This window comes from Bacillus rossius, chromosome 1 (assembly GCF_032445375.1).
Source record: "Bacillus rossius redtenbacheri isolate Brsri chromosome 1, Brsri_v3, whole genome shotgun sequence".
Classification (NCBI taxonomy): Eukaryota; Metazoa; Arthropoda; class Insecta; order Phasmatodea; family Bacillidae; genus Bacillus; species Bacillus rossius.
This window is the reverse complement of record NC_086330.1, coordinates 59,183,501-59,208,168: the sequence shown is the minus strand read 5'-3', so window position 1 is coordinate 59,208,168 and position 24,668 is coordinate 59,183,501. Positions and strand designations below refer to the sequence as shown.

Sequence of the window (24,668 nt, the reverse complement as noted above, 5' to 3'; positions counted from 1 at the left end):
AAAAAAAAAAAAAAACACATTTATTCCCGGAAAATTTTCATTTTTCCTATTACCAACTTTGATTTGCTTCGTTTAAGATAGAAGAATTATTTTCTGCAGATTGGCAGGTAAATTTTCGATAACAATTTTTTTTATTGCTAACAGTTGGTAGAAATCATTATAGAGGATAACGTAGGTCCTACCCAAATCTAAAATGTTCAGTGAGCCATTAAGGAGTAAGGAAAGTACAAATTTAGAGGTTGTATGGTTGCATTGCTGTATAATAAAGGTGATAAAATATTGTTGTGTTTCTGTGAAAGTAAAAATCCTCAAATATCTGGTTTTGCAGAAAATTTTCCTTCAGATAACAGGAAAATGTTCTCTTTATATCTTATGTGTTATATAACAAGCAAGCAATTGAAATAAAATATTTATGTTCGTGTATTTTTACTGAAGCCTGTAGCACAATTTGGTTACCTAGAAACATTAGTGTAAAATTTCACAAAAGTACTTGTTTTTAAAAATTGCAACACGAGATTGTAGAGCCACTAAACGTTTGTATATGTAAGTTTACAAAATATTTCTACAGTGTATCACCCAGGAATTCCGGATACTATACCAAAACGGTGGGGCAAACTTACGTGCATTACGTTTGAAAAGTTGACATTTTACTCTACAATAAAGTACACGTGCATAATTTCATAATAAATTTACTCTTAATAAGCAGAACAGAACAACCTACTTACATCAGTCATGGGTTTCTCTTATTAAAAAAATAAATAAAATTATCACATAAATGCTCGATTTGCTGGCGTTAAGTGACCTTTTAAATGACAAAAGAATGAAAATAAAATATTTTTTTAACTTCAACCTCAAGGGCCTACAGAATAGAATACCCACAAAAACATGATAAAATAAATATAAATAAACGTGGTTTATAGAAATATATAAAGTATTTAATGACATAAAAATGCATATACCAGTGCTGCATCTTTACTGATAAACTAAAACAATCTCGTTTCAGCAACAAAATGTGACATTGTATTCGATGGAGCTCACATAAAGATTTTTTTTTAATGCTTATGACAGAAGGCTATACAACAGACTGTATGGAGACGCTTAAAAATAGTTCCGAAGGAATAATAGTTCATTTGCAAGAAGGCGAAGTTCTCAGTTACATCACAGAAAAATCTACCTGGAATAGCTCGCGATGCCAATATGTTATTAAAAAATTCATGTTGTCTAAAAATTTGTCATATTTCTAGCTATTATGTTATCTAGAAGCAGAGTTCATAACTTTTACACGTTAACTGTTAGTGAACCGGACATGAAATTCCACACGAGTGCGTGATGAAAACCAAATTAAAGACTGTTGGGGTTCTAAATATTTTTGTGTGATGAAACATAATAGATACGCACAATAACATTTATGTTTTTCACCGAGAGCATGACATCACAGTGTGTGTAAAGATACGTTTAGAGATGATAGACAGAGTTTACAAACACACTCCCCGTCCATCTTCACATGTTTTTCGGCAAGCAGATTCGCTTCGGCCAAGTTCGCCTGCTCACCAGCTAGAAATAGAACAGAAATCTCTGCGTCGATATGTCTGAAGCCAGTGGTGACCATGAGCCAAGAGTTAACACGCATGTTGTGTAGCTGACCCGTACAGCGTTCTGTAATGTCTAAGTTAAAATTGCAAAATTCATTATATGCTACGAGAAACACATGTTCTCGTAAGTAGCTATTTCTGTTCAGCTTATTCAGAAAGAGCCCATAATGAAATTCCGCACGTGTACGCTATTGTTTAATAACAGGTACAGGCTAACAATAAATTAAATATATTTGGAATTATTACAAATGAACATGTGAATTGTTAGTGTATATATAGATAATTATGCAGAAAAATTAACTGACATTTGTTATAAACTAACAAATGCATGTGGTTTTATATTTATACAACTCGGAGTAAAAATACACCAACAGCTATGGCTATTTATCAAACCATTGCAATCGTAATTTTACTATAAATATATGTGGCACAGGATTTCTACAAATGTTAGTGTAATTTTACAGCTACACGTGATGGTGTATTTTTTTTCTTAAACACAATAGTAATGTTTGTGTAAAATTTTACACTAACATCGGTGGAGGCTCTGATTCCACAAATATTTTGTTTAACATAAAACAAATTTTATTTTTAGTATACGTGGAGGTGTTCCAGATTCGATTTCACGACCGAATCTGGAGTATTATATTATTTTTTGATTAACTAAATTACACATCGAATTATAATTATGAGCCCACAAGCGTGTAAATATGTTATGCTCAACTAAGAATATGATAGTTTAAAAAAAGTTTAAACAAAACCTGAACGTGCAATAGTAGGTAATATATTTTTATTTTCACTTTGTGGCAATATGGTTATAGTGTAAACAATTAACGTGCGGTAGGTCTGTGCCGTTTAGATTTCGCGTCGCGGAGCGGCGAACATGTTGGCATTGTTCATTCATTCGCCAGCAGAACATTATGAATGCCTATGTGTGTATGTCAGAATGTCTATGTAGCCTATTGGCAAAATCTGTTGCACTATACATCAATGATAAGGTGATATTTGCAGAACAACAATCCATTAGAATATTCGATTACGTTTAACCTATAAATAATAAAAAAAAATTAAAAACTAATTTATTATACTCAATCCTACCTTTGAAATTTACTAAACAAATTTTCTTTATGGTTTGAGTATTTCAACAGTGAGTAATAATTATTGTTAATTAATCAGTATTGATTGAACTATAACTATTGATATCCTGAGCTGTTATTTTTAAATGAATAATAATTTTGTTAATACATGTTCACATTTGTATTTTTAATAATTTATAATAAATACAAGTATGTTAGGATTCTTAAATATTTGAAAAAGAGATGAAAGTAAAAAAATATTCCTGCGCTGTGTTATTTTGTTATTAAATTGTTTAAGTGGTTTTGCTGAGTAATACAAGTAATATTACAAATCTGAGGTCGAGAATGAAATTTATCGAAGATGATTTACTTTTTAAAAACATTTAATAAATTGGAATTAGAATTCTTTCCGTGCAATAGTAGGGGGTCTTGAAAATCTTAGTATAACATTTTATGGTGTACTTTATTCATTGTTTATTAATCACTATTGATTGATCAATAATTATTGATATCCTGAGCAGTTTTTTTTTAAAGTGAGTAATAATTTGGTTATTTAATGTTTATTTTAGAAAATTGACTTCTTTCTATCTCTGCCGTTTTACACCTTACGATGCGCTTACGAGTAAAGGGGTTTTGAATTGCCAAAGAGGTTTCAGTACCGGTGGCGTTCCTGAAGGTGTTGTCGACGCTGGGGCCCGTGCCGGCGTTGGGCGTGGGTCCCTGGCGCAGCTCCCACTGCAGCGAGCTGCGGTCCGTGTTCTCCCAGCCGCACCAGCCGTCCTCGAAGTCGCAGCGGCCGTGCGGCGGCAGCTTGTCTGCGCAACGCACCGGGCTGGCTTCACCGTCACGGGGAGGAGGGCATGTGAGCGAGTCTTTCAGCATGGAAGTTCACGTGAACACACTCGTGGTAAGAAACTCGGACACAAAAATTTGACGTAGAATTATTTGGAGAGAAAAAAAAATATATATATATAAGTATATGTAAAGCGTGATAAATATATGATCAAACGCGAACCACGCTCAGTTTCCGCACCCGCCGCTAGAATTCGTCGCCGGAGCACCTACACCGACTACCGAATCAGTCCATTTGCAACCTGAAATTTTAAACTGCGTTAAATGAAACGGCTCCGATAAAAACCAAATATTTGCAAAAAAAAATAATAAACACGGTTTTGACCTGATTTTTGACAATGAATTAATTTTATAAAAAATACTGCTTATTTCGATAAGATTTATTTAACAGTTGATATAAAATTTCCCTTTGGCTTTGCTAATTTTTCGTTTGCACCATCCGCCAAAGATAGCAGCACCGCGGTTGTTACACATTTCCGTTCTTTTACTTCCGTCGCATTCACGAAATTACTCCAACCAAATGAGAGCTGAGATGTTACACATCGAAAAAATATATCGTTAGTCTAATTAGGAAACTACTTAAGGCCCAGTCTCGGACGACATTAGGATTTTTTTAAGGGCTTTTTGTGACATCCGTTGTTCTTCCAATTAAATTTTCTAATAGTAAATTAAGAATTGAAATATTTAGTACCAATTTTTTATTTGTGGTTCCAAAACGTCCAGTTATCCACAGCATTGAAGTAAAATAATAGTGAAGTAAGTCTGGTGAACTATGATAAGGAATTAGGAAACAATTAAAAAATCATTCAGGGTTCAGGGGTTGGCCATGCCGCTATGCTCCCTCCCTTCTGTATAAGCCAGTGTTCGGGTCATATATTTACTAATATTAAAGAGATAGGTTGTGAGTTTATTTGTTTGTTTGTTCGTAAATATTGAACATGTAAACAACAGGGCCAAATTAAAAAAAAACTTTAACAGTTTAAGAAATAATTTATTTTAAATTAACTTAGGCTATGTTTATTTAAAAAAAAAATGTTTCCTTAAAATTTAGCAATATTTCTAACAAATACTGGAGAGAAACGACCGAATCGAATGCTCTATTGGTTCACGTTAAATAAACCGTTACAAATATTACAAAACGTCCAGACTTAATACACTATCTTATGTGTCATAATAATACACATCGCCACTAAAAATAATTTTCAGATATTAATAGAGTCTTTTATGTAATGATCTCTTCCATCATACAGACACAGTATGTTAGATAAATTGTAATTTGGAGGCCAAATACGATAAAATTTGTTGGAACTTGAGATTATTTAGATATCTGTTTTTTTTTAGTTTTTATTAAAATAAAACTTTCTGTGATAATAATATATTTATCGACCCGTGCTAAGATGATTCCAAGGGCGTACGCTTGAGCGAATAGGGGTGTGATACAGCAAACAGCGGGCAATGAGGTTATATCCCACTTTAACCTTGAAATGAAATTCTGATCACGCTCCGGCTAATTTTGTCTTATCGGTCTGGACTCTAGTAGAGATAACGGAACGATTCCCTGAGTCTGGGCTCCATTGACTGCTCCAAGAGTAGGGCAAAACGGCCAATCACCAAAGGGCCCCGCGACAGTGCTTTCGATTTTTGTTTATTTTTGTTCGTCTAGTGTTCTGTTTAAAGTATGGACATTAATGGGAAAAGCAAAAAATGAAATTTTTATTGCCACGTGTGAAGACGTGATTCTACCGGAAATTTCATCGTAACCATTTATAAAACTGACCTGACGATAATTTATCACGAAATAATATCAATTTTTTAATGATTCGTGTGATTGAGAATTTTGATTTCATGGAATTTATTGGAAATACTTCATTGCAGTTTTGCACTGTTTGTCATGGGAAAATATAATTCATGAATGTAAAATAAGAATTCAAAAACCTGTTTAGGTTCATAGATTGGATTCATCTGTTTGACATCAGCTGATTTATGATTGTTCCCTATGGGTTTATGTTTTCATTTTTTTTAATTCTTATTATCATTCATGATTTTTTTTCTATTACAAAGAGTGCAAACAAACACTGCAATGACGTTATGTCCAGGAAATCGTATTAAATCAAAGAATATCAATACATCTTGGGATGAGTTAGCAAGCACATAGTCGAGTTTTAAGTTTGATGTTGGGTTAGTAATGTGTAGAGACATGCAAATTTCGCGGATTCATTTTGCGATAGGCTAGCATCAAAACAACTATACCTTCGTACCGCTTCTGCGATTGGCCCACATTTTATCCTGTGAGCCAATGGGAAACACTAAACCAAGAAAGTGCCGAATTACGGACAGCCTAGTTTAGACGTCTCACGCGTCAGTAGCCAATGAACAGGTGTCATTTCCGCGAGTATTTAAAGGACTGGAGTCTATCCAAGAGGTCAATGAATCCGCGAATTTTGCAGGTCTCTAGTAATGTGGTTTGAAAAGAGAAATTTATGTTTATTTGGAGGGTATGAACGGAAGGGAATGAACAAGTCCCGGGCCGCCGCTCCTGGGCGCAAGGCAGGGAAGTGTGCTCACCGCAGTCCTGCTCCTCGTCTTCCCCGGAGAGGCAATCCCGCGCGATGTCGCACACCATCCAGCGCTCCACGCACAGCCCGCTGTCGCAGCGGAACTGGTCCGCCTTGCACTCGTCCATCAGCGGCTCCTCTGCGGGCAGGCAGTTCGCCCGTCTACACCCTCCAGACACGCTCTCTCACATTACAACAACGGGGGGGGCCTACCATTTGTACGAGTGTCCACTTCTCCGAATGACCACCACTTGTCCGAGCTCCTTTTGAGTGGTCATTCGGAGAAGTGGACACTCGGACAAATGGTATACACCCCACAACAACCTGCATTTCTCTACTAACTTTACAAATGTATCAAACTCACGCACTCAACATCGTAAACCTTGGTCGTTTAGAGAGTACGAAATTTATATTTGACTTCACAATCTGTTTCCGTGAACATTAAAAATCAATCTTTCGTAAAATATCTACCTTGCAAGCTGAAAAACAAAACTTGAATCCTACACCTCTCGTTAATAGCATGCACTTAACTGCTGTTACTAACTTAATCTCAGAACTGTATTTTATTTAAGTACATGTAAACAACTTAAGTATCCGCCCGCATGATGTATAGTCAAACAGTTTAAATCCTTGTTATAATATTTTATGTCTTCTTTTTTGTAATTTGTTTATCATCATTTAACAACCTTTTTTTTATTACTTGTTAATGTCCGGAACAAAATTATAATTAATTTTTTATAGTCAAGCTAAGATTTCTTATCAGTAATTTCTTGCACTGGAATAACTTAATTGCATGTGATAAAATATGTCTGCAATGTAACAAAGAATTACTTAGCAATTAACGTAATTTTTTTTGCACTATTTCATAAACTGTATCATTCCTTTATTAAAAAAAATTGAGTAAATGATCTTCAAGAGAAACCCATGATTCCAGTGTTTGAAAATTATGGATGTATGCATGGGATAAAGAGGATCGAGTTGAACTCTAAAATAAAATAAAAAACAATCCAGCAAAGGAAGGGGGCGTAATACCCTATGGCGCAAAACAAAAATGTAATTAAATGTCATTGCAAAAGAAAACTAAAAGGTATCGGATTAAAAATTTCAAATGTAGCTTTATACCACACAGGTAAGAATGGAATTTTATCTGAGACATCAGTGCTGTTGATATGGCTGCTAACATCATCATCATCACATAGCCACGAGGGATCGATTCAAGCCAGTGCCCTGTATGCATGTTACATACGCCTTTCCAGCGATTTTTCTATTCGCTGAGCTTTATCCCCGCCAGAATTTTACAGACCTTTCTTTCGCACATCTCTACACTCATTTCATCCAACTGTCTACACGTATTTCTATTTAGTCTTCTTTTTTTATGTTACAAGTTGTAATATATTCCGCTTTATTTAGTACTGTTATTTACCGATACAATAAATGTGTGTTATTTTAATATGCTTTCAGGAATTATTTCCTTTAAAGTGTTCCTTATGCCCTCATTTTTTTCTCTCTGTACAATCATGGCATGCTCATCTTCCTTCTTGCAAATATCTCTTCACTTGCCTGTTTTTAAAAAAACCTTTTATATAGGTACTGTTATCTGTATAGTACTCTCTACCACGTAGAGTCTAGTCTTGTATGCGTGGTCTAAATGTAGGTATCTAGGCTGTTATAAATGAATGAAAGTTATCTAAAATACACAAGTTTTGACACCGTTGCGTTGATCTCGACCGGAAACGCCTCTCTTTTGAGTGAGTGTGTACGAATATATGCTAAGGCGAATCGTTTACTGCTTATACGTAGATGGCGATTCAGCGAAAACATCCTGCTTATAACGGTGTCGGTGGTATTTCCGTGCGAGTAGCAACATGTATACATCTCATTTCTTTCCAAGAGACGTAATGAAGGATCAGTCTGTAGAAAGTTCTGAGGAGGCTGTTCGAGGAAGCGTCTCAAGGCCTAGATCGGATTGTACAAGGTGTAGGTAGTACGTATTTTGACGGGAGAAACAGGATTGTATTCACTGAGAGCTAGCTGATCCGGCATCAGTACATACTTAGCAAGAATAAGGTCAACGACGCAAAGGTTTCACAGTGAATCCAACCCATATAGAGTGCGCCCAGACAGTGGGTAGATAGACTTTCTTTGGGTGCTCCAATACGAAATCTACTAAAATACTAAATATACTAAATACGAAATATACTAAAAAATTATTTCAAAGGTAAACATTACATTTAAGCTAATTTATAAAATATTTTCATACGCTCTAACTCAATTTTAACTATGGAACCAACTTACGAAATATTTTAGACGAGTTATCCATATATATGTGTATATATACATTTAAATGATGTAAGAAGGTACAGAAGGGCATCATATTGGTTTCAATATATTATATACAGTGACAATAATTTTAAGTGATAATGGTGAAAGTTTTACTTCTTTAGGGCAGAGACCAAACATTAACCGATTTATAAATACTACAAATTAATTACTTCAACAGTATTATTACAGCTGTTTAATACTAAGTGCAAACTACACGAAGGGTATATATACTATTTGTATCAGCCAGTCACTTTTGACTTAAGAAATTTCACTGAGATATATGTGCTTTTCTATATAATATTACATTTTTAAAATCAAAAGAAACAAATTTACTGCCCAAACTCTGTAGAAACCGACATAGCATATGTGGGTACCTGTCTCTCCTTCATTAAATAATATAGAAAGAAGATTAGTTTCGAACAGTACAGCTCTACATTGTGGTGCATTACCTCTCACTTAAATGTACAATAAAAACACACGCGGTCTGGTCTATTAAGAATAAATAAACGCACCTGGAAAGCAGTCGACCAAGGCAACGTTGTCGATGCCCAAGTGACCAGGGTCGTTGCCTTCCACCTCGAATATCACTCTGAACACTTGGCTGATAGAGCCGATGCTGAAGTTGTACTTCTCCCAGCTGTCAACACACCAATCAAACCACCGTGCGACCAAGCACACACAACTACAATTCTACTGAAAAGTACGTACGATATTAATACTTTACAATTAATTTTAAAAAAAAACTGAGTAATTTAAACAAAGATGTAAAAAAAATTTCATTACTACTTTAAATTTAAGAAAATTTAGTGATTAAAATTAAAATTTTAGTTAGCCTAACATGTAAGAGCTCAATGTAGCAATCGTAAAACAAAAATTTGTCATGAAAACAGTGTAATGAGCTTCTGATTGATGAAACAAGTGCCCCGTGATCTTTTCCCGTTCTTGTCTGGGATTTTTTCGCTTGTGAAAAATTTCGTTTCCAGATTCACGACTGAGTGTTGTGATGTCCTATCACCTCCGCACTGCCACCGTCGCCACAACGCCGCCATGACTCCCCTGTGAAGTCTGGGGATCTGAGCGAGTTTTTTTGTTTTCCACCCTCATTATCGTTGTGTCATAATTATTACGTACCAAGCCAAAACGCATGCAAGAAGGGATTTTTTTTGCATTGAGCCTGACCAAGTATCTCTCTGATTCAGTGTGATTCACAACTTTCTACATAGTAACTTGTTTGCTGAATCATTAGGCTTTACAACATGAACCTAGGTCCATTGATTACCAATACTAGAAAACATAACGGCTTGATGTTTATTTTTTTAATATTTATGGCAATAGAGTATTTATTATATTACTGTATTAGGTATTTCAAAACTCATCTCTATAAGTAGGGTCAACAAAATGAAATAAAAAATAATTGCTGTGTTATCTCCACAAGACAGGCACATTAGTTCTACACCATTTTCAAGAACACTTGCGATTAGATTAATTAAGTTGAAGTGGTGGAATAAACAAGAATTAAGAATCAGGAGTACCTGAAGAAATCCCGCACTTTACTACAGTATTCGCCACAAACCTTAGTGACCTATTATTCAGGGACTAAAGGTTTGCCTGAGAATGGGTAACATTCAAAGTTACGATTGCCGAGAGGACAAATACTTATTTAACGTAAATTAAAACGAACGTATGTAGTAAACATCCACATTAACAAGCTTAATTTAATGACTGTGTATAGTGTGCCATTGTAATGTTGGTGGCACTTGCTCAACTTATTTATTTATAATTATTTTTCTTTTTTTTTTGGGCGAACTGGTTTCCACACGTTTTCAGTATTCTATATTGGTATTTGTTAATGGTAATGTGTTATTTAAATATTTAAAAGTTAATTCTGAACGAAGTTGTAATAATTATAATATGTGTAATTTAAATGTTTGAACACATCAAGTTTTTTGTGTCAATGTATTTTTTTTTTAGAATCTATTATGAATAATGTGTTTACAATTTAATTATTATAGTAAATATGTGAAGGTATATTTAAGAAATTATAAGTCAATCTTTTTTTTGTGATAGAATTAATGCTCCAGTAATAATCGATCTTTTGTTGTTTTAAAAAAGTACTCTCTACGAGTGCCATGTTCAATGTCCTTCTTCGTCTTGCTCATACAGACCACAAACGGTCTTTTCCAGCACCTTGACGCTATGTTGTAGTAACTCCAAAATTCTTTCTTGTGTGATTTTAAGCTTTTAAGATGCATTAAGCATCTTCAACCGCACTAAGTGCGGTTCCACGATACCGGCCATGCGGTTAACTTGAACCAACTTGTGCTGTGGTGTTGGGGCCTGTCCTCGGCAGCCCGGAAGCAAAATGAAGTGACCGCACCTAATTCAGGAAAGCCGACGGCTATTTTATTATTTTTGGCATGAATTACTAACCTTTTTTTTTCTTCAACACTACCTATGTGAAAATTTCGTGGACTTAACCTCATCGGACTTCTCGTCAAACATGTCTTCTCTTCTATTTTAAAGAAATTTATTTGAACCAACGCAACGTTTTATTTAATAAATAATTTTGAAACAACGAAACAATGTAACATGGACTAAAGATATTTTGATAAACAACAACAAAAAAATATGTTTTGTAAGAAATTCATCATGTAATAATTGTGAGAAAATTTTTTTTTTTTTAAAAGGGGCCCCAGTTAAGATAAAACTTAAATATAATAAAATCAGTATTATGTTAACAAATGAATTAAAAAATGCAATTGATATTATAGAGTCAAGGTGTAATTTAAAATAATTTATACAAATAAATTATTTATCTGATATTTCTTTTTTTTTAATCATTGAGTAATACTCTCATGGTGTATTGTAAGTGTGCATGACCAGTCAGCCCTGTTGATACTCAAACTAACCTCTTTGCACACCAAAACACTTCATGAGCCTTGGTCCACGAGCTTTCAGCATCCGCCTGCCTCTGTTCATAACCTAAAAATTTGTGAAGGGAGGTAAGGTGTGGAGCAGTAATGGTAGCAGAGCGTGGTTCTGAAGTTGTTTTGATGTGCATTTGTGCATGTGTAGATTTTGGTCTTGCATGTGCTTTACCTCAACAGCGGTGCTATTCTGGTGGTGACAACAATTTTGGGTTAATTTGTTTGTTTTGTTTGTTTGTTTATATTTTGTATTTTTTTTATCATGCCTTCGACAGTAGTACCAGAATTCCTTTTAAAGGATGAGTTGACATTTGAGTGTCAGTTGCGTGGTGTTCAGCACCAAGAAACCACAGCAGCTGTTTTGCGTAAGAAACTTCGCACAGCAATTAATAATGATGTACCTATTGTTCAAGACAATTTAAAGAGTATTGACCCCAATCAAGAATTCAATGTGTGCTCGAGTAAAGTTTTAGTTTTACAGGAGATAGTCACTAATTTGACTGATGATGAAAACTTTGCCCTTACCTTGCCCAGAGTCAGAAATCGTTTATCTCATTTGCACAGACATGTTCAATTGCTTTTAGAGGTTCATGCCTCTGTATTGTCTGAGGTCCAAGTTGCCTCCTTACAAAATGTTATCATTGAGGTTAAGAGTTTGTTAGATATTGTAAACAAGTCAGAAACAGAATTTTCACTCTTGCGAGATCTTACCCCTTCAGCCACTATGGCACAAGTTTGTGACCAATTCGCGGTTTTAGCATTGCCCACTCCCCTTCCTTACAAACCCATCCCAGGGCCTTCCATGTTGAATTTGGATCCTGTTCCAAGTACCACTAATCAAGTTGTGGATTTCACGAACCTAACCAACACTACATCATTACCACCCACGAGCTCTAATTCTCGTGTAGTATTTTGTACAGCAACTGGAACGTCACAGCCGGTAACGACAACAAGTAGCTTTTCTCTTCCTAATGTTTTTGGCAAGATTACACACCCTCTTGAAAATATGTTGAAGGAACTACCAGTCACAAACGGTCTTAATGTTCCACCCCTGTTAAATTTTCTAAAAAACATTGTCAGGTTGCGACAGAGTCATTGTGTGCACGAAACACAACTTTTGGAGGTAATTTACCCTTTTACTTTGGGTCCCTTGGCCGAACGAACTCGAGCGGCTATTTCTCAAAATCTTTCGTTTGATAGTTATCATGATGACATTCTTACATTCTTCATTCCATCACGATTGCTCACACAACTTCACAAACACACTTCAGTCGTCTACAGAAGCCTGGTGAAACCCTTTCTGTTTATGTTAATGATGTTAAGGAAGCCGCGGCTATTTTTCGTCTTAAAGTCACTGAACAAGAAATAGTTAACAATATCCTTGATGGACTTTCCCCTGAAGAAAGATCACGTTTAGTCTTTTTTAATAAGCCATGTTCTTTCGCTGAACTTGACAGGATGTGTATTCACTCACAGAACATAAGATTTGCTGACAGAAACAGAGATATGCAATCTCCCCATTTTTCAGGTTACAAACCAGCTAGACATTTCACTAATACCTGCAACACCACACAACTTAACCGATACTACCCTAACAGTAATGTGAATTTACATAACAGAGCTCAGTTGCCAGCGAACTCAAGAGGTTCACCTCAGAACTTGTTTTGCACAAATTGTAAAAGAAATAATCATGTTGTTAGTAATTGTAGATTTTTGCAACGAAAAAACGCCTGGAGCAGGGATTCAAGGTGAGCGGTTCCCCCTGCAAATTTGGCCAACCCAAAAACTCTCAATATAATGCTCACATTTTTCAGCAGATGAAAGTAGCACGTTGTTTTCAAAAGTATTTTGGTACACCGATAAAAAGGAGAAAAGTTCCAGATCAGGTTAATCATTCTAGTTCACCTAATTTAGTAGGATCCAATGTTGTTCCAGTTCCTCGTGTCAGTGTTTCTTTTGGTACGTTTTTAGAACAAGCTCTTGTGGATTCAGGTTCCACACGGTCTATTATCTCTTATCAATTGTTGAATAAACTGAAAGAAGCTAATCTTGTTAAATCTATTGACAATGGTCAATTTAGGTGTTACACTGCATCTAATGAAATTTTGCCTATCGTTTGTTGTGCTGTCATAAAGTTGAAAATAGCACATTTCACGTGGATGTTCCCTTGTTTAGTTTCGAAAAATGTTGGTTTAGACTTCATCCTCGGCGCTGACTTCATGACAAAATCCGATCTTATTCTTGATATGCAGGAGAAACATATTTTTTTTAAATTTCAACCTAACCTCAAAGTTCCTTTTGTAGGTGTATCCCAGTTGGATAATAGCCTTGCTGAAATTAGTATTAAACAAAGTTCTGATGAAAATTCTGATTCTTTGAGTCATCTACCTGAGCATCAATGTAATGCTATCAAAAATTTGTGTGAAAAATTTCCTAAAGTTCTCACTTCTGATTTAGGACTTACAAATCTTCTCGAGTATGAAATTAAACTCCATGACAATGGATACGTTAAAAGTCATCCTTATCGTTTAGCACCACCCCAGATGAATCTTCTACGAAAAGAGGTACAACAATTGTTAGATAAAGGAGTAATTGAACAATCCACATCTCAGTATGCAAGTCCTGCATTTTTAGTACCAAAACCCAATGGTAAACAACGCATGGTAGTTGATTTCCGCCGTGTGAATCAAAAAATCGAAATTGAATCAGTTCCATTGCCAGATTTTCATTCAGCCTTTCACTGGTTTTCCAAGGCCAAATTCTTCACTACTATAGACTTAAATTCAGCTTATCACCAAATACCTCTAAAACATGAATCTAAACCTATTACAAGTTTCTGTGTACCGTGGAACCTATATCAGTTCACTCGTGTGCCCTTTTTTCTTGCAACAGGCGCACAAGTTCTCACCCGTTTACTCGACCAAATTTTTCATGATGTTAAATTCAAGTTCGTATACAATTATCTAGACGATCTCGTCATCTACTCTGAAAATTTTGATGACCATCTCCAACACATAAAGGAAGTTCTGTCTCGACTTGAAAAAGCTGGTCTGACGGTTAATCCACAGAAAGTTAAGTTTGCAGTACAAGAAATGTCATTTTTAGGACATAAAATTTCTTCACGTGGAATATCCATTGATCCTGAACGAACAAAAGCTATTAGAGAGTTTCCTCCTCCACGAGATATAAAGGGTGTTGCACGTTTTATTGGTATGATACAATTTTTTGGCAAATTCATTCCTAACCTAGCGGAAAAGGCAATTCCACTTAATAAGCTACGTAAGAAAAACACAAAGTTTGAATGGGGTGATGACCAACAAAAGGCTTTTGAATCATTAAAACAAGACATAATAAGTCCACCAGTTCTTCGTATGGCGGATTTTTCTAAAACTTTCATTTTGCAAACAGATGCATCTGGTTCAGCAATAGGAGCCGTTTTGGCCCAGGAATTTGACAGTGTTAGACAACCCATAGCGTTCGCATCTAGAACCCTCACTCAGCAAGAACAGAAATCATCAATTTATGAATTAGAATGTTTGGCAGTAGTTTTCGGTATTGACAAGTTTAGGCCCTATCTAGAACATGCTGAATTTCTTTTAGAAACGGACAATCAGGCATTATCATGGCTTCTTGCACATCCCCGCCAGTTAGGCAAAATTGGTCGTTGGGTAATGAGGATTTCTTCACTAAAATTTAAGGTTCAACATATCCGAGGATCTCAAAATGTTGTTGCAGATGCTCTTTCACGTATGTTTGATAAGACACAACATAATCCCTCATTAGAGGAAAACAAATGTAAAGTTCTTCTAACAGATTTTCCTTTAACATTCAAAAACATTCAATTGCATCAAGAAGAGGATCAAGAATTACGGAAGATTGTTCAGAATTTAAAATCTGGTATACCCCAAAAACCTTATTTTTTATCTAATGGTGTCTTATATTCCAGAATTCGAAATCATCAGAAACGTATTGTGTTACCTCAAGTCTTGAAACCTGTTGTTTTCCAGTATTTTCATTCATCACCTATTGGTGCACATTTGGGTACCTATAAAACAATTGAGGCTGTCAGAAGAAAATTTGTTTGGAAAGGCATGTATGGTGAAATTGCAGAGAGAGTTAAGCAATGCCAACTTTGTGCCCTTAGTAAGCCAGCTCAAAATACACATTTAGGTTTGTTGTCTTCAGAAGTTTCGGATAAACCAATGCAGAAATTATTCATTGATTTTGTGGGCCCATTACCAAGAAGTAAAAAAGGAAATAGTATGTTGCTAGTTTGTGTAGATGCATTTTCAAAATTTGTTTGGTTGATCCCGTTAAAGAAAGCTGATGCACTCTCAACAATACAAGCTCTTCAAACCAATATCTTTCAAAATTTTGGTATAACTGTTTCAATTGTTTCAGACAACGGATCTCAATTCACTTCTAAAGTATTTAAGAATATGTGTTTCACCCATGGTATACGTCACATTTGTCTGTCTCCGTACTATCCGCCACCTTCGCATGCGGAAAGGTTTAATAGAAACCTCCGATCAGCGTTAATCGCTTTTCATGCCGAAGATCAGAATAGTTGGGACAAACATTTAGTTTGGCTTCAGATGGCTTTTAATTACTCACGCCATGAATCACATAAGTCTACACCATATAATTTGATGTTCACTTTCACTCCTAATAATCCATTAGCAAATCTTTGGTCTTTAAATGAATTGTTACCAGATGACCCAAAAAACATAAAGGAAGTTTGGGCAGCCGCCCTTAGAAATCTCAAGCGCTCTCATGAGAGATATAGAGTCAAATATAACAGGAACAGAATTGATAATCCTTTTCGACGAGGTGATCTCGTCTTGTGCAGAGCACACCCAATCAGTAAGAAAGTAGATAAAATAATGGCAAAGTTATTGTTTCGCTGGTCAGGTCCTTACCAGATACAGCGTTTTCTAACCCCAGTTATGGCAAGTTTGTGCGATCCAGACACTGGATCCTATGTTACCAGAGCCCACATTTCTCATTTAAAGAAATATCATTTATCGTCTTCAGTAAGTTAGGGGAATTTGCACCCCAGTTTCGTTTGGGCCTTTGGCTCAGTCGATCATGGCCTGATCACCCACCGATCCTAGTCTTTGAGTCCCAAGAAACTTTTTTTTTAATAAATCAATATAGGCCTATATCTATATATATAATATACATAACTACACAAGAAAATGAATAAAGTTGAGTAAAGAAAAGTAAAAGTAATGTAATAACATGTATGTGCACATAAAATATAAAAATATAAAAAACCATGGTACCTAGTTTTAAGTTGTCGCGACAAGTCTTAATTGTTTGTATGTTAGTTTTGGGGAATAAGTTTGGTTGTAGGGTTTTCCTAGTTTGAAGTGTTATGTTCAAGTATTCATTTGTTTGTAGGTTTCTATTTTGAATCATTGGTAGAGGAGGATGTTAGAATTTTTTTTGTCCTAATGCAATGCTATCCGCACTTGTTCTTTATGTTTTATGTTTTAGTGCAGCGGTCCGCTCTCTTGGTCCACTCCGTTGATTGATGTCTGTACGCCATGTTTGGACCACTTGGTATTCTTCTCTGTGTCTTCACCTTAACTTCAGCTAACATTACGGTAACAACATCTCATACTGGTGTTCTCTTTGAAAAAGAAGATCATCTTCTGTTTTCAGACAATTTTTATTCTATCGTATTGAATTTCAATTTGCTTCAGTTGAAACATGCAAACAAGGAGTTAGAATCCGATTTAAATAAGGTAATTCAGGTCAACAATGTCATTCTCAGTGAAAACAGCTCTTGAAATCAATCATTCGTCTTCGTATTCTTCTTCGTCTTCGTCGTCGGGTTTAATTCCCACTTTAGCTTCGAGTTTGGTTTCTCGGAGGTATGTGGTCATCGTACGCTCGCCTAAGTAGTGTCAATGTGGAAACAGTATCAACTGGATAAATCGCTGACTGTTGTTTCAACGCTGTTTCTTGACACCAGGCAGGAAATTGATTCTGTAGTTCTTCAAAAAATTCCTAGGAACAAGAAGAGTACTTTTACTCATACATTTCGCACAGCAAAATCAAGGTCTACCATAATCTGGTTGACAAAAACATATTCGTAGTTATTCGTTTCTACCACTAACTCCGTTTTTGCCACTTGTTCGCCGTACATGGTGACATTGTTAGTCCTTTCTTTAGAACCTTTGGTTCAGTCAGTTCCTCTCTAACGTTTAATATGTCTCTACCCATTGTACATGTACCTAAATTTAATGTCAATTTAAGTCAGCTGACATTTTCCAAGTTACCAAATGTATCCTTCAATTCTTCAATTGTGGAAGATATTAACAAACATTTGATTTCTCAGCCTAGTGGTGCTCCATTCCACGACATTGTTAAGCTTTTACGTCCTCACCAGTATGTTGAAACTAATTCTCATTTTAATGTCATTGCTTTGATTTTGTCAGTCTTCGTTTTCCTTTGCATTTTTATCCTTGGTATAACTCTATGGTTCAAGTTTAGGTCTATCTGGACCACCTCTTCTAATCCCTCACCCCCCATTCCTTCTGGAACCATCTTAATACCCGTAGCTTCATCCTCCAATGTGGAGTAGCTTGTAATTTTTTTTTATTATGATATGTATGTAATGGGTTTTTTGTGGTCAAGGATTAAGTTTTAATTTTTGTGGGATATATGGTGTAGTTCTGTTGTTGCCTCCCGGTAGCGTCTGCTTTGAGGGGGGGAGTATGTGCCATTGTAATGTTGGAAGCACTTGCTCAACTTATTTATTTATAATTATTTTTCTTTTTGTTTGGGCGAACTGGTTTCCACACGTTTTCAGTATTCTATATTGGTATTTGCTAATGGTAATGTGTTATTTAAATATTTAAAAGTTAATTCTGAACGAAGTTGTAATAATTATAATTATGTGTAATTTAAATGTTTGAACACATCAAGTTTTTTGTGTCAATGTATTTTTTTTAGAATCTATAATGAATAATGTGTTTACAATTTAATTATTATAGTAAATATGTGAAGGTATATTTAAGAAATTATAAGTCAATCTTTTTTTGGTGATAGAATTAATGCTCCAGTAATAATCGATCTTTTGTTGTTTTAAAAAAGTACTCTCTACGAGTGCCATGTTCAATGTCCTTCTTCGTCTTGCTCATACAGACCACAAACGGTCTTTTCCAGCACCTTGACGCTATGTTGTAGTAACTCCAAAATTCTTTCTTGTGTGATTTTAGGCTTTTAAGATGCATTAAGCATCTTCAACCGCACTAAGTGCGGTTCCATGATACCGGCCATGCGGTTAACTTGAACCAACTTGTGCTGTGGTGTTGGGGCCTGTCCTCGGCAGCCCGGAAGCAAAATGAAGTGACCGCACCTAATTCAGGAAAGCCGACGGCTATTTTATTATTTTTGGCATGAATTACTAACCTTTTTTTTTCTTCAACACTACCTATGTGAATATTTCGTGGACTTAACCTCATCGGACTTCTCGTCAAACATGTCTTCTCTTCTATTTTAAAGAAATTTATTTGAACCAACGCAACGTTTTATTTAATATATAATTTTGAAACAACGAAACAATGTAACATGGACTAAAGATATTTTGATAAACAACAAAAAAAAAAATATGTTTTGTAAGAAATTCATCATGTAATAATTGTGAGAAATTTTTTTTTTTAAAAGGGGCCCCAGTTAAGATAAAACTTAAATATAATAAAATCAGTATTATGTTAACAAATGAATTAAAAAATGCAATTGATATTATAGTCAAGGTGTAATTTAAAATAATTTATACAAATAAATTATTTATCTGATATTTCTTTTTTTTAATCATTGAGTAATACTCTCATGGTGTATTGTAAGTGTGCATGACCAGTCAGCCCTGTTGATACTCAAACTAACCTCTTCGCACACCAAAACACTTCATGAGCCTTGGTCCACGAGCTTTCAGCATCCGCCTGCCTCTGTTCATAACCTAAAAATTTGTGAAGGGAGGTAAGGTGTGGAGCAATAGGCACTCTTGAAGTTACGAGACTCCCAGACTCAGTGGTCCTGTTTGTATTTATCTCATTGCTTGTCACCATTTTAAAGCTAGCCGCAGCGAACCCGAAATTTTACTAGATTGAGAAATACTTAAAGTGTTATGCTATATTGAATTATGTCTGAACCACAATTCCAATAAGGACTATTATTCTCTGCATGGCCCGACATTATCACCTGCTTTTTATTAAACCAATTGTACTTTTAGTCATAAAAGTCCTTTGTGTTTTGTTATAGTTTATTAAAGTTTATTGTGTAAACTAAACTACTGTTGGATAATATCGTATATCTCTATAGTAAACAGAGGTTAATAGACAGACAGAACAATAAATTTGTGCAGTTTATTATGTGTTTGGTTCATGTCTACACAAAGTGTGTTGTTCAGTGTAATTCTACATTTAAAATAATATATAATGGTTTTTTGTATATATTTGACTTTCAGCTTATCATTTATTAAGAATTTGGTTTCTTTGGATACATTATAGGTAGGGATGGTGATTTTTAGTTTTTGCTAAATAGATGCTAAAATATGCTAAATTATATTTTTTCCGCTATAAAATGTTAAATCTAGACTATTCCGAGATAAATGAGAAATGAAGGTAAAAAACGTAGATTCGTCTTCACTCTACACAATTTATTTACCAATTGTATTTTGTTTCAGTTCAGTATCAAAACAAACCATCATTTTATGGCGTATTCAGCACAAGTATCTTATTGTCACGTCATTCACAACTACTATTGTTCGTAAATATTGAATGTAGAATGGCCATCCGTGCCTCGCGATTGTAAACAAAGCAAAGAACAACTAGCTGGAAGATTGTCCGTCATCTTGCAGAGTACAAGTTTTTAGGCCACCATATTGCGACATCTCTGCTTCGTTGCGCTAACAATTGTAAGACCCATTTTCTGGCTGTGTTTCACGTGAAAGCCGCGTTCTTGTGTAGTCTGTGGAATGTTGCGTGTTTACAAATATGTGCATACTCGTGAATGTGTTGTATACTGTTATTTCTCGTGGTAAAAATGGGACGAAACGTCATTTCCATTCGCAATCGCATAAATGAATACAAAAGTGAACAGTTATAGGAAAGTGAAACGAATATTTTAATGCGCAATTTTAATTTATGTAATCGCCATCTGGGATGGGAAAAAAAAGATTTACTTGAAAAGCACATTAAATCTGAGGGACATCAGACTGCAAAAGAAAAAAAAAAAGGTTCACCGAGAAGTCGGTTGAAGAAAAAAAGTCGGTAAAACTGCAAGCAACGGTTTCTTTTTTAAAAATATACCTTTCTTCAGTAATGTAAAATGAGAGAATTGGCTAAATTGTGTTTTTTAAATGCTACCAAATGCTAAATTTCAAATTCAAAATGCTAAATGTCATTATTTTAAATTCTATAAATCACCATCTCTAATTATAGGTATACATGTACTACACCTTTCCTCATAGCACACAACTTTCTACCTGTCTATTATACTGATCATATAAATTTTAGTGTTAACAATAAAATTAATACGGCAAAGAAGAACAGTTATACGTTAACAGAGAAGACTGAGCCCCTACAATATGAGTGTTCGACCCGAAAGCCCCGAAGACGAAGCAAGAGAGCCACAGATCGATTCTCTATTACCAGGGTTATCGACGCGTGCACAGAGTACGGGAAGATCCAACTACTGTCGAGTCACTCGTGTGGCGATCGTGCCCAGGTAGAGGTTGACCCGTGTAATGAAAGGCCTTAAGCTAATCCATGGCGAGCCTGTCTCTCTCAAACGTCTGATTAGTTTCTTGCGTGGTTCTATGATTCGCGGGGTGATAAGTTGGTGATCACTGTTAGCATCGGACTGTCAATTTCCAGCCGAATAATTGAACACAATGGAGCGTTTAATGGTATTTCGACTGCGAAACTTCCCAGCGAGGATCAAACCAGGGACTTGAAAGGGGCAAAACTCGGGACCACTATGAGTTGCAGTGTTACAAGACAGATGTAAACGTAAATATTTTTGTATTTAATTATGCTAATCGTAACATTTAAAGCTATTAATAAAGTTCCCTAAATGTTTTGTTCTATCCATGCTAGCATTTGCAAATATTATATTCTGCGTCTCACAGTTATTCACAGTAACATAACACTAGAAGCACTCTATGTGCCAAAATAACTCAATGTGCCCGGAATCACTTTGCAGGCCCGATACTCTAAGGGATTCACCAACTGTGGTAAGTTTTTTTGCATGTTCTTGACATCTGTATTGTTTTTAGTTCAATTTTTACTTTTTTCTATTAAATAATTGCGAATTTGCTATTAATGCTAATTTTTCATTGATACATACTGCAATTTAGCCAATTTATTTATAATTTAAATATGTAATCACAATAACTTACTGTCATGATTACTCACTAGATAACTTATCGCTGGATAACTTATCGAAATTAGCTTCTATTGACATCAGTTTTTTTCTATATATATTTAATCTAATTAATATCTGTTGTCTGTTTAAAAAAATTCAAATTTATACTTGAATGATGATAGAAATTGCCTCACAGGTTTAGATCCCAAAAAACTTGTATTCTATAAAAGCTTGCAATTTTACAAAATTGTCTTGACTATAATGCAGAAACGTACGACAATTTTGATCACGTACTTTTTTTTCAAAACTTTGACATTTACCGGTAAAATCAGACGAAATTTTCAATCGAAACATACCAAATTGTTTTTGAAAAAGATGTTTTTCACTGTATGTCAGCATATTTTCAAAGTCTTAAGAGTTTTTTATGGTGACTATGTTTTTTATGTGGCATTATTTTATGCATTAAAGGTTGCATAATTGTTGTATATGGGTACTTATTCTGGACACTAAGCAAAAAAGTAGTGAGTACGATTAAATAAATTAAAATAAAATAATGAGTTTTCAAGCAAAGGATAAAAACATAACTTAGCTAAATATGGAGAAACATCTTCATTGCAGTGGTTGCGGCTGATTAGTGTTTCGAAACATAACTGTCCAATTTCTAAACATTTCAATAAGTTTCAATATTTGATATGCCACGTGTAGTGTTCATGAAACATGACCTCATTTCATTGTGACAAATTTGTCAATTTTGAGACATTATTTGTTTAAGATACAAATGTCGAATTTTATGAAATAGGCCCCTCCAATGAGCAAAAACTAAGAACCAAATATCACAACTGTAGCCGAGCACTAAGAATGTTTGAATGGGTTAAAGTTCAAGGTGGTTTTGTGCGCAAAAGTTGCAAAATAATGCATCGGCTGGATAAAGTCTCGCTCGAAAGTTACCAAAAAATTTTTTCTGTAAAGTGAACAGATTACAATGCTTGACTAAACCCGTTTTTGACATGGTTTTATTTAGAAAACTATGAGTTATTATTTTCATTATCCAGTTAACTGACAATCATATGCAAATTTGGGTTGCTTCGCTATTTAAGTATAAAAATAAAACGATAGTATAAATAATACTAGTTTGTTTACTTCTAAGGAAAAAAAGTTTAATCACAGTATATGGCTACAAAAATTTCCAAAATAATACATTTAAAAAAAAACCAAAATACTTTGTCATTAAAAATGGGACTACACAGTAAGAAATTACTGTACATAATAAACTGGATTTTCAACGAAGAATTAACCTGGAATAAACGAAACGTTCTTCGTAATCTCATATAACTGGATCTTCGTATAAAGAAACTCCGGATTCCGATTCTCGAGTTCTGTTTTACTTTAAAACACGCGCGGAAGAAAGGTTTTTCCTGTAAACTGAACAAGTTTTTGAGTATTTTGTCAATATAGTAAGATCATTATTTTTGAAAAATTACGTAAACCTATAATAGTAAATCAAAGATGATCCCTGGGTAATTTTTAACCAGCGTTCTTCTGAAATGTAAGGTGGGAATTTACAATCGCTTCACTTAACCGTACTACGTAATGAAAGAGCCATAAAGCAAACAATACGTATTCGGGGCGAGGATGGCCATGCCTACAAAACTACTTGGATACTTCGTAATGCCGCGTGTGGTCCAGCTGAATGTCTGCGCCAGGTTTACGAGACGTCCGAAGCTTCGGTTGGAATGCAGTGTTTGCATTGTGGAAGCAGTTTCAAATAACTGCATTTTCATGGCAATGTTTGTGTTCAAGGGCCCCGCCTATCTGGGCACACATACGAGCTTCAGAAAAAAAAAGGCGATGCGATTGGAAAACTGCTCAAGTTATCCTAGTAGGGTCTTTTTAAAAAAAGCATTTATAAAAAAAATAATGGCGGATGAGTTGTTCTGATTCCATAATTCGTTTTAAAACTGTATTTTTAGAATAGTTAAAATGGTTTAAATACATGCGTTCGGAATAATATTTAGCCATAAAAAACCCGGTACAGCTTTTTCAAAGCACTGAAGGGACTTAAATTACACCATTCTCATCATTTAACATACAATGTTACGGCTAGCGCTTGAATATCTTAATAGTCCTATGCACGACGAGAAGACTGCGCGCCAAATCAGAAAGTTTCGTTTAGAGGAGAAACCGCGCTAGAAGCACCAGCAAGCCTCGCAGTTATCATCCCGCCTCACTATCAAAAATACACCTCTAACGACACTGTTAGAATAACAGTCAAATTACGAATTTTTCAACTAAGAATGCAACTCAATTAAACGAAGAGAGCTTCGTAATTTCTGGTAAATGAACCTTCTTAGTAATTTCGGCAGATTCCGGATACCGAGTTTTCTGCTTCGTTGTAAACATGGTACACAGACACGTGGAAGAAACTAAAGTAATGTTGCTGTAGTCTTACCCTATTTTTTTATTGATCAGTGACTATATCGTGTTTATTCTTGAGGATAATGTTAAAAGTAACATCTCAGTACTTTCAAATTTACGAATATAACCGTAAATTTACGGATATCCATGGATATTTTGTAACCAGAGTTCTTCGTAAATTTAAAGTGAAAATTTTTAACTTTGTAGTTGGGCCGATTAACGACGGAAATATTATGACCAATACAGTATGTCCATAAAATAATGTCCCAATTATAAATTTTAATAGTAACAACTGTAAGAATTGAGAGTGTTAGTTCAAGGACTCCTGAGCGTTAAGCGTTTTGTGATCTGCAATTTTCTATGAGTTAATCTGTAATTTGAGTTCAACGTTCGTTTCGTTCATCCGCCGCTGGCCTTTACGTTCACCTGACATAACGCCATTCTATTTTTCTTCGGGGCCTTATAAAAGATAGTGTCTACGTTCCGCTGCTACCTAGTGATTTACCAGATTTGAGACACAGAATTAAAGAGTATTTATTGCTTCCATTTACCCCG

At 35.1% G+C, this 24,668-nt stretch overlaps 1 protein-coding gene across 1 annotated transcript in view; it reads right to left on the bottom strand.

Moving 5' to 3' along the window:
* LOC134536568 (leukocyte tyrosine kinase receptor) overlaps window positions 1–24,668 on the bottom strand; it is a 311,306-nt gene that overhangs the window by 91,947 nt on the left and 194,691 nt on the right. The window contains exons 3-5 of the mRNA XM_063376323.1: window positions 8,907–9,031; window positions 6,083–6,211; window positions 3,325–3,480 (exon numbers count right to left, since the gene is read on the bottom strand). Of these exons, the coding sequence (XP_063232393.1) occupies window positions 3,325–3,480; window positions 6,083–6,211; window positions 8,907–9,031 (410 nt within the window). The remainder of the gene's footprint in view (window positions 1–3,324; window positions 3,481–6,082; window positions 6,212–8,906; window positions 9,032–24,668) is intronic.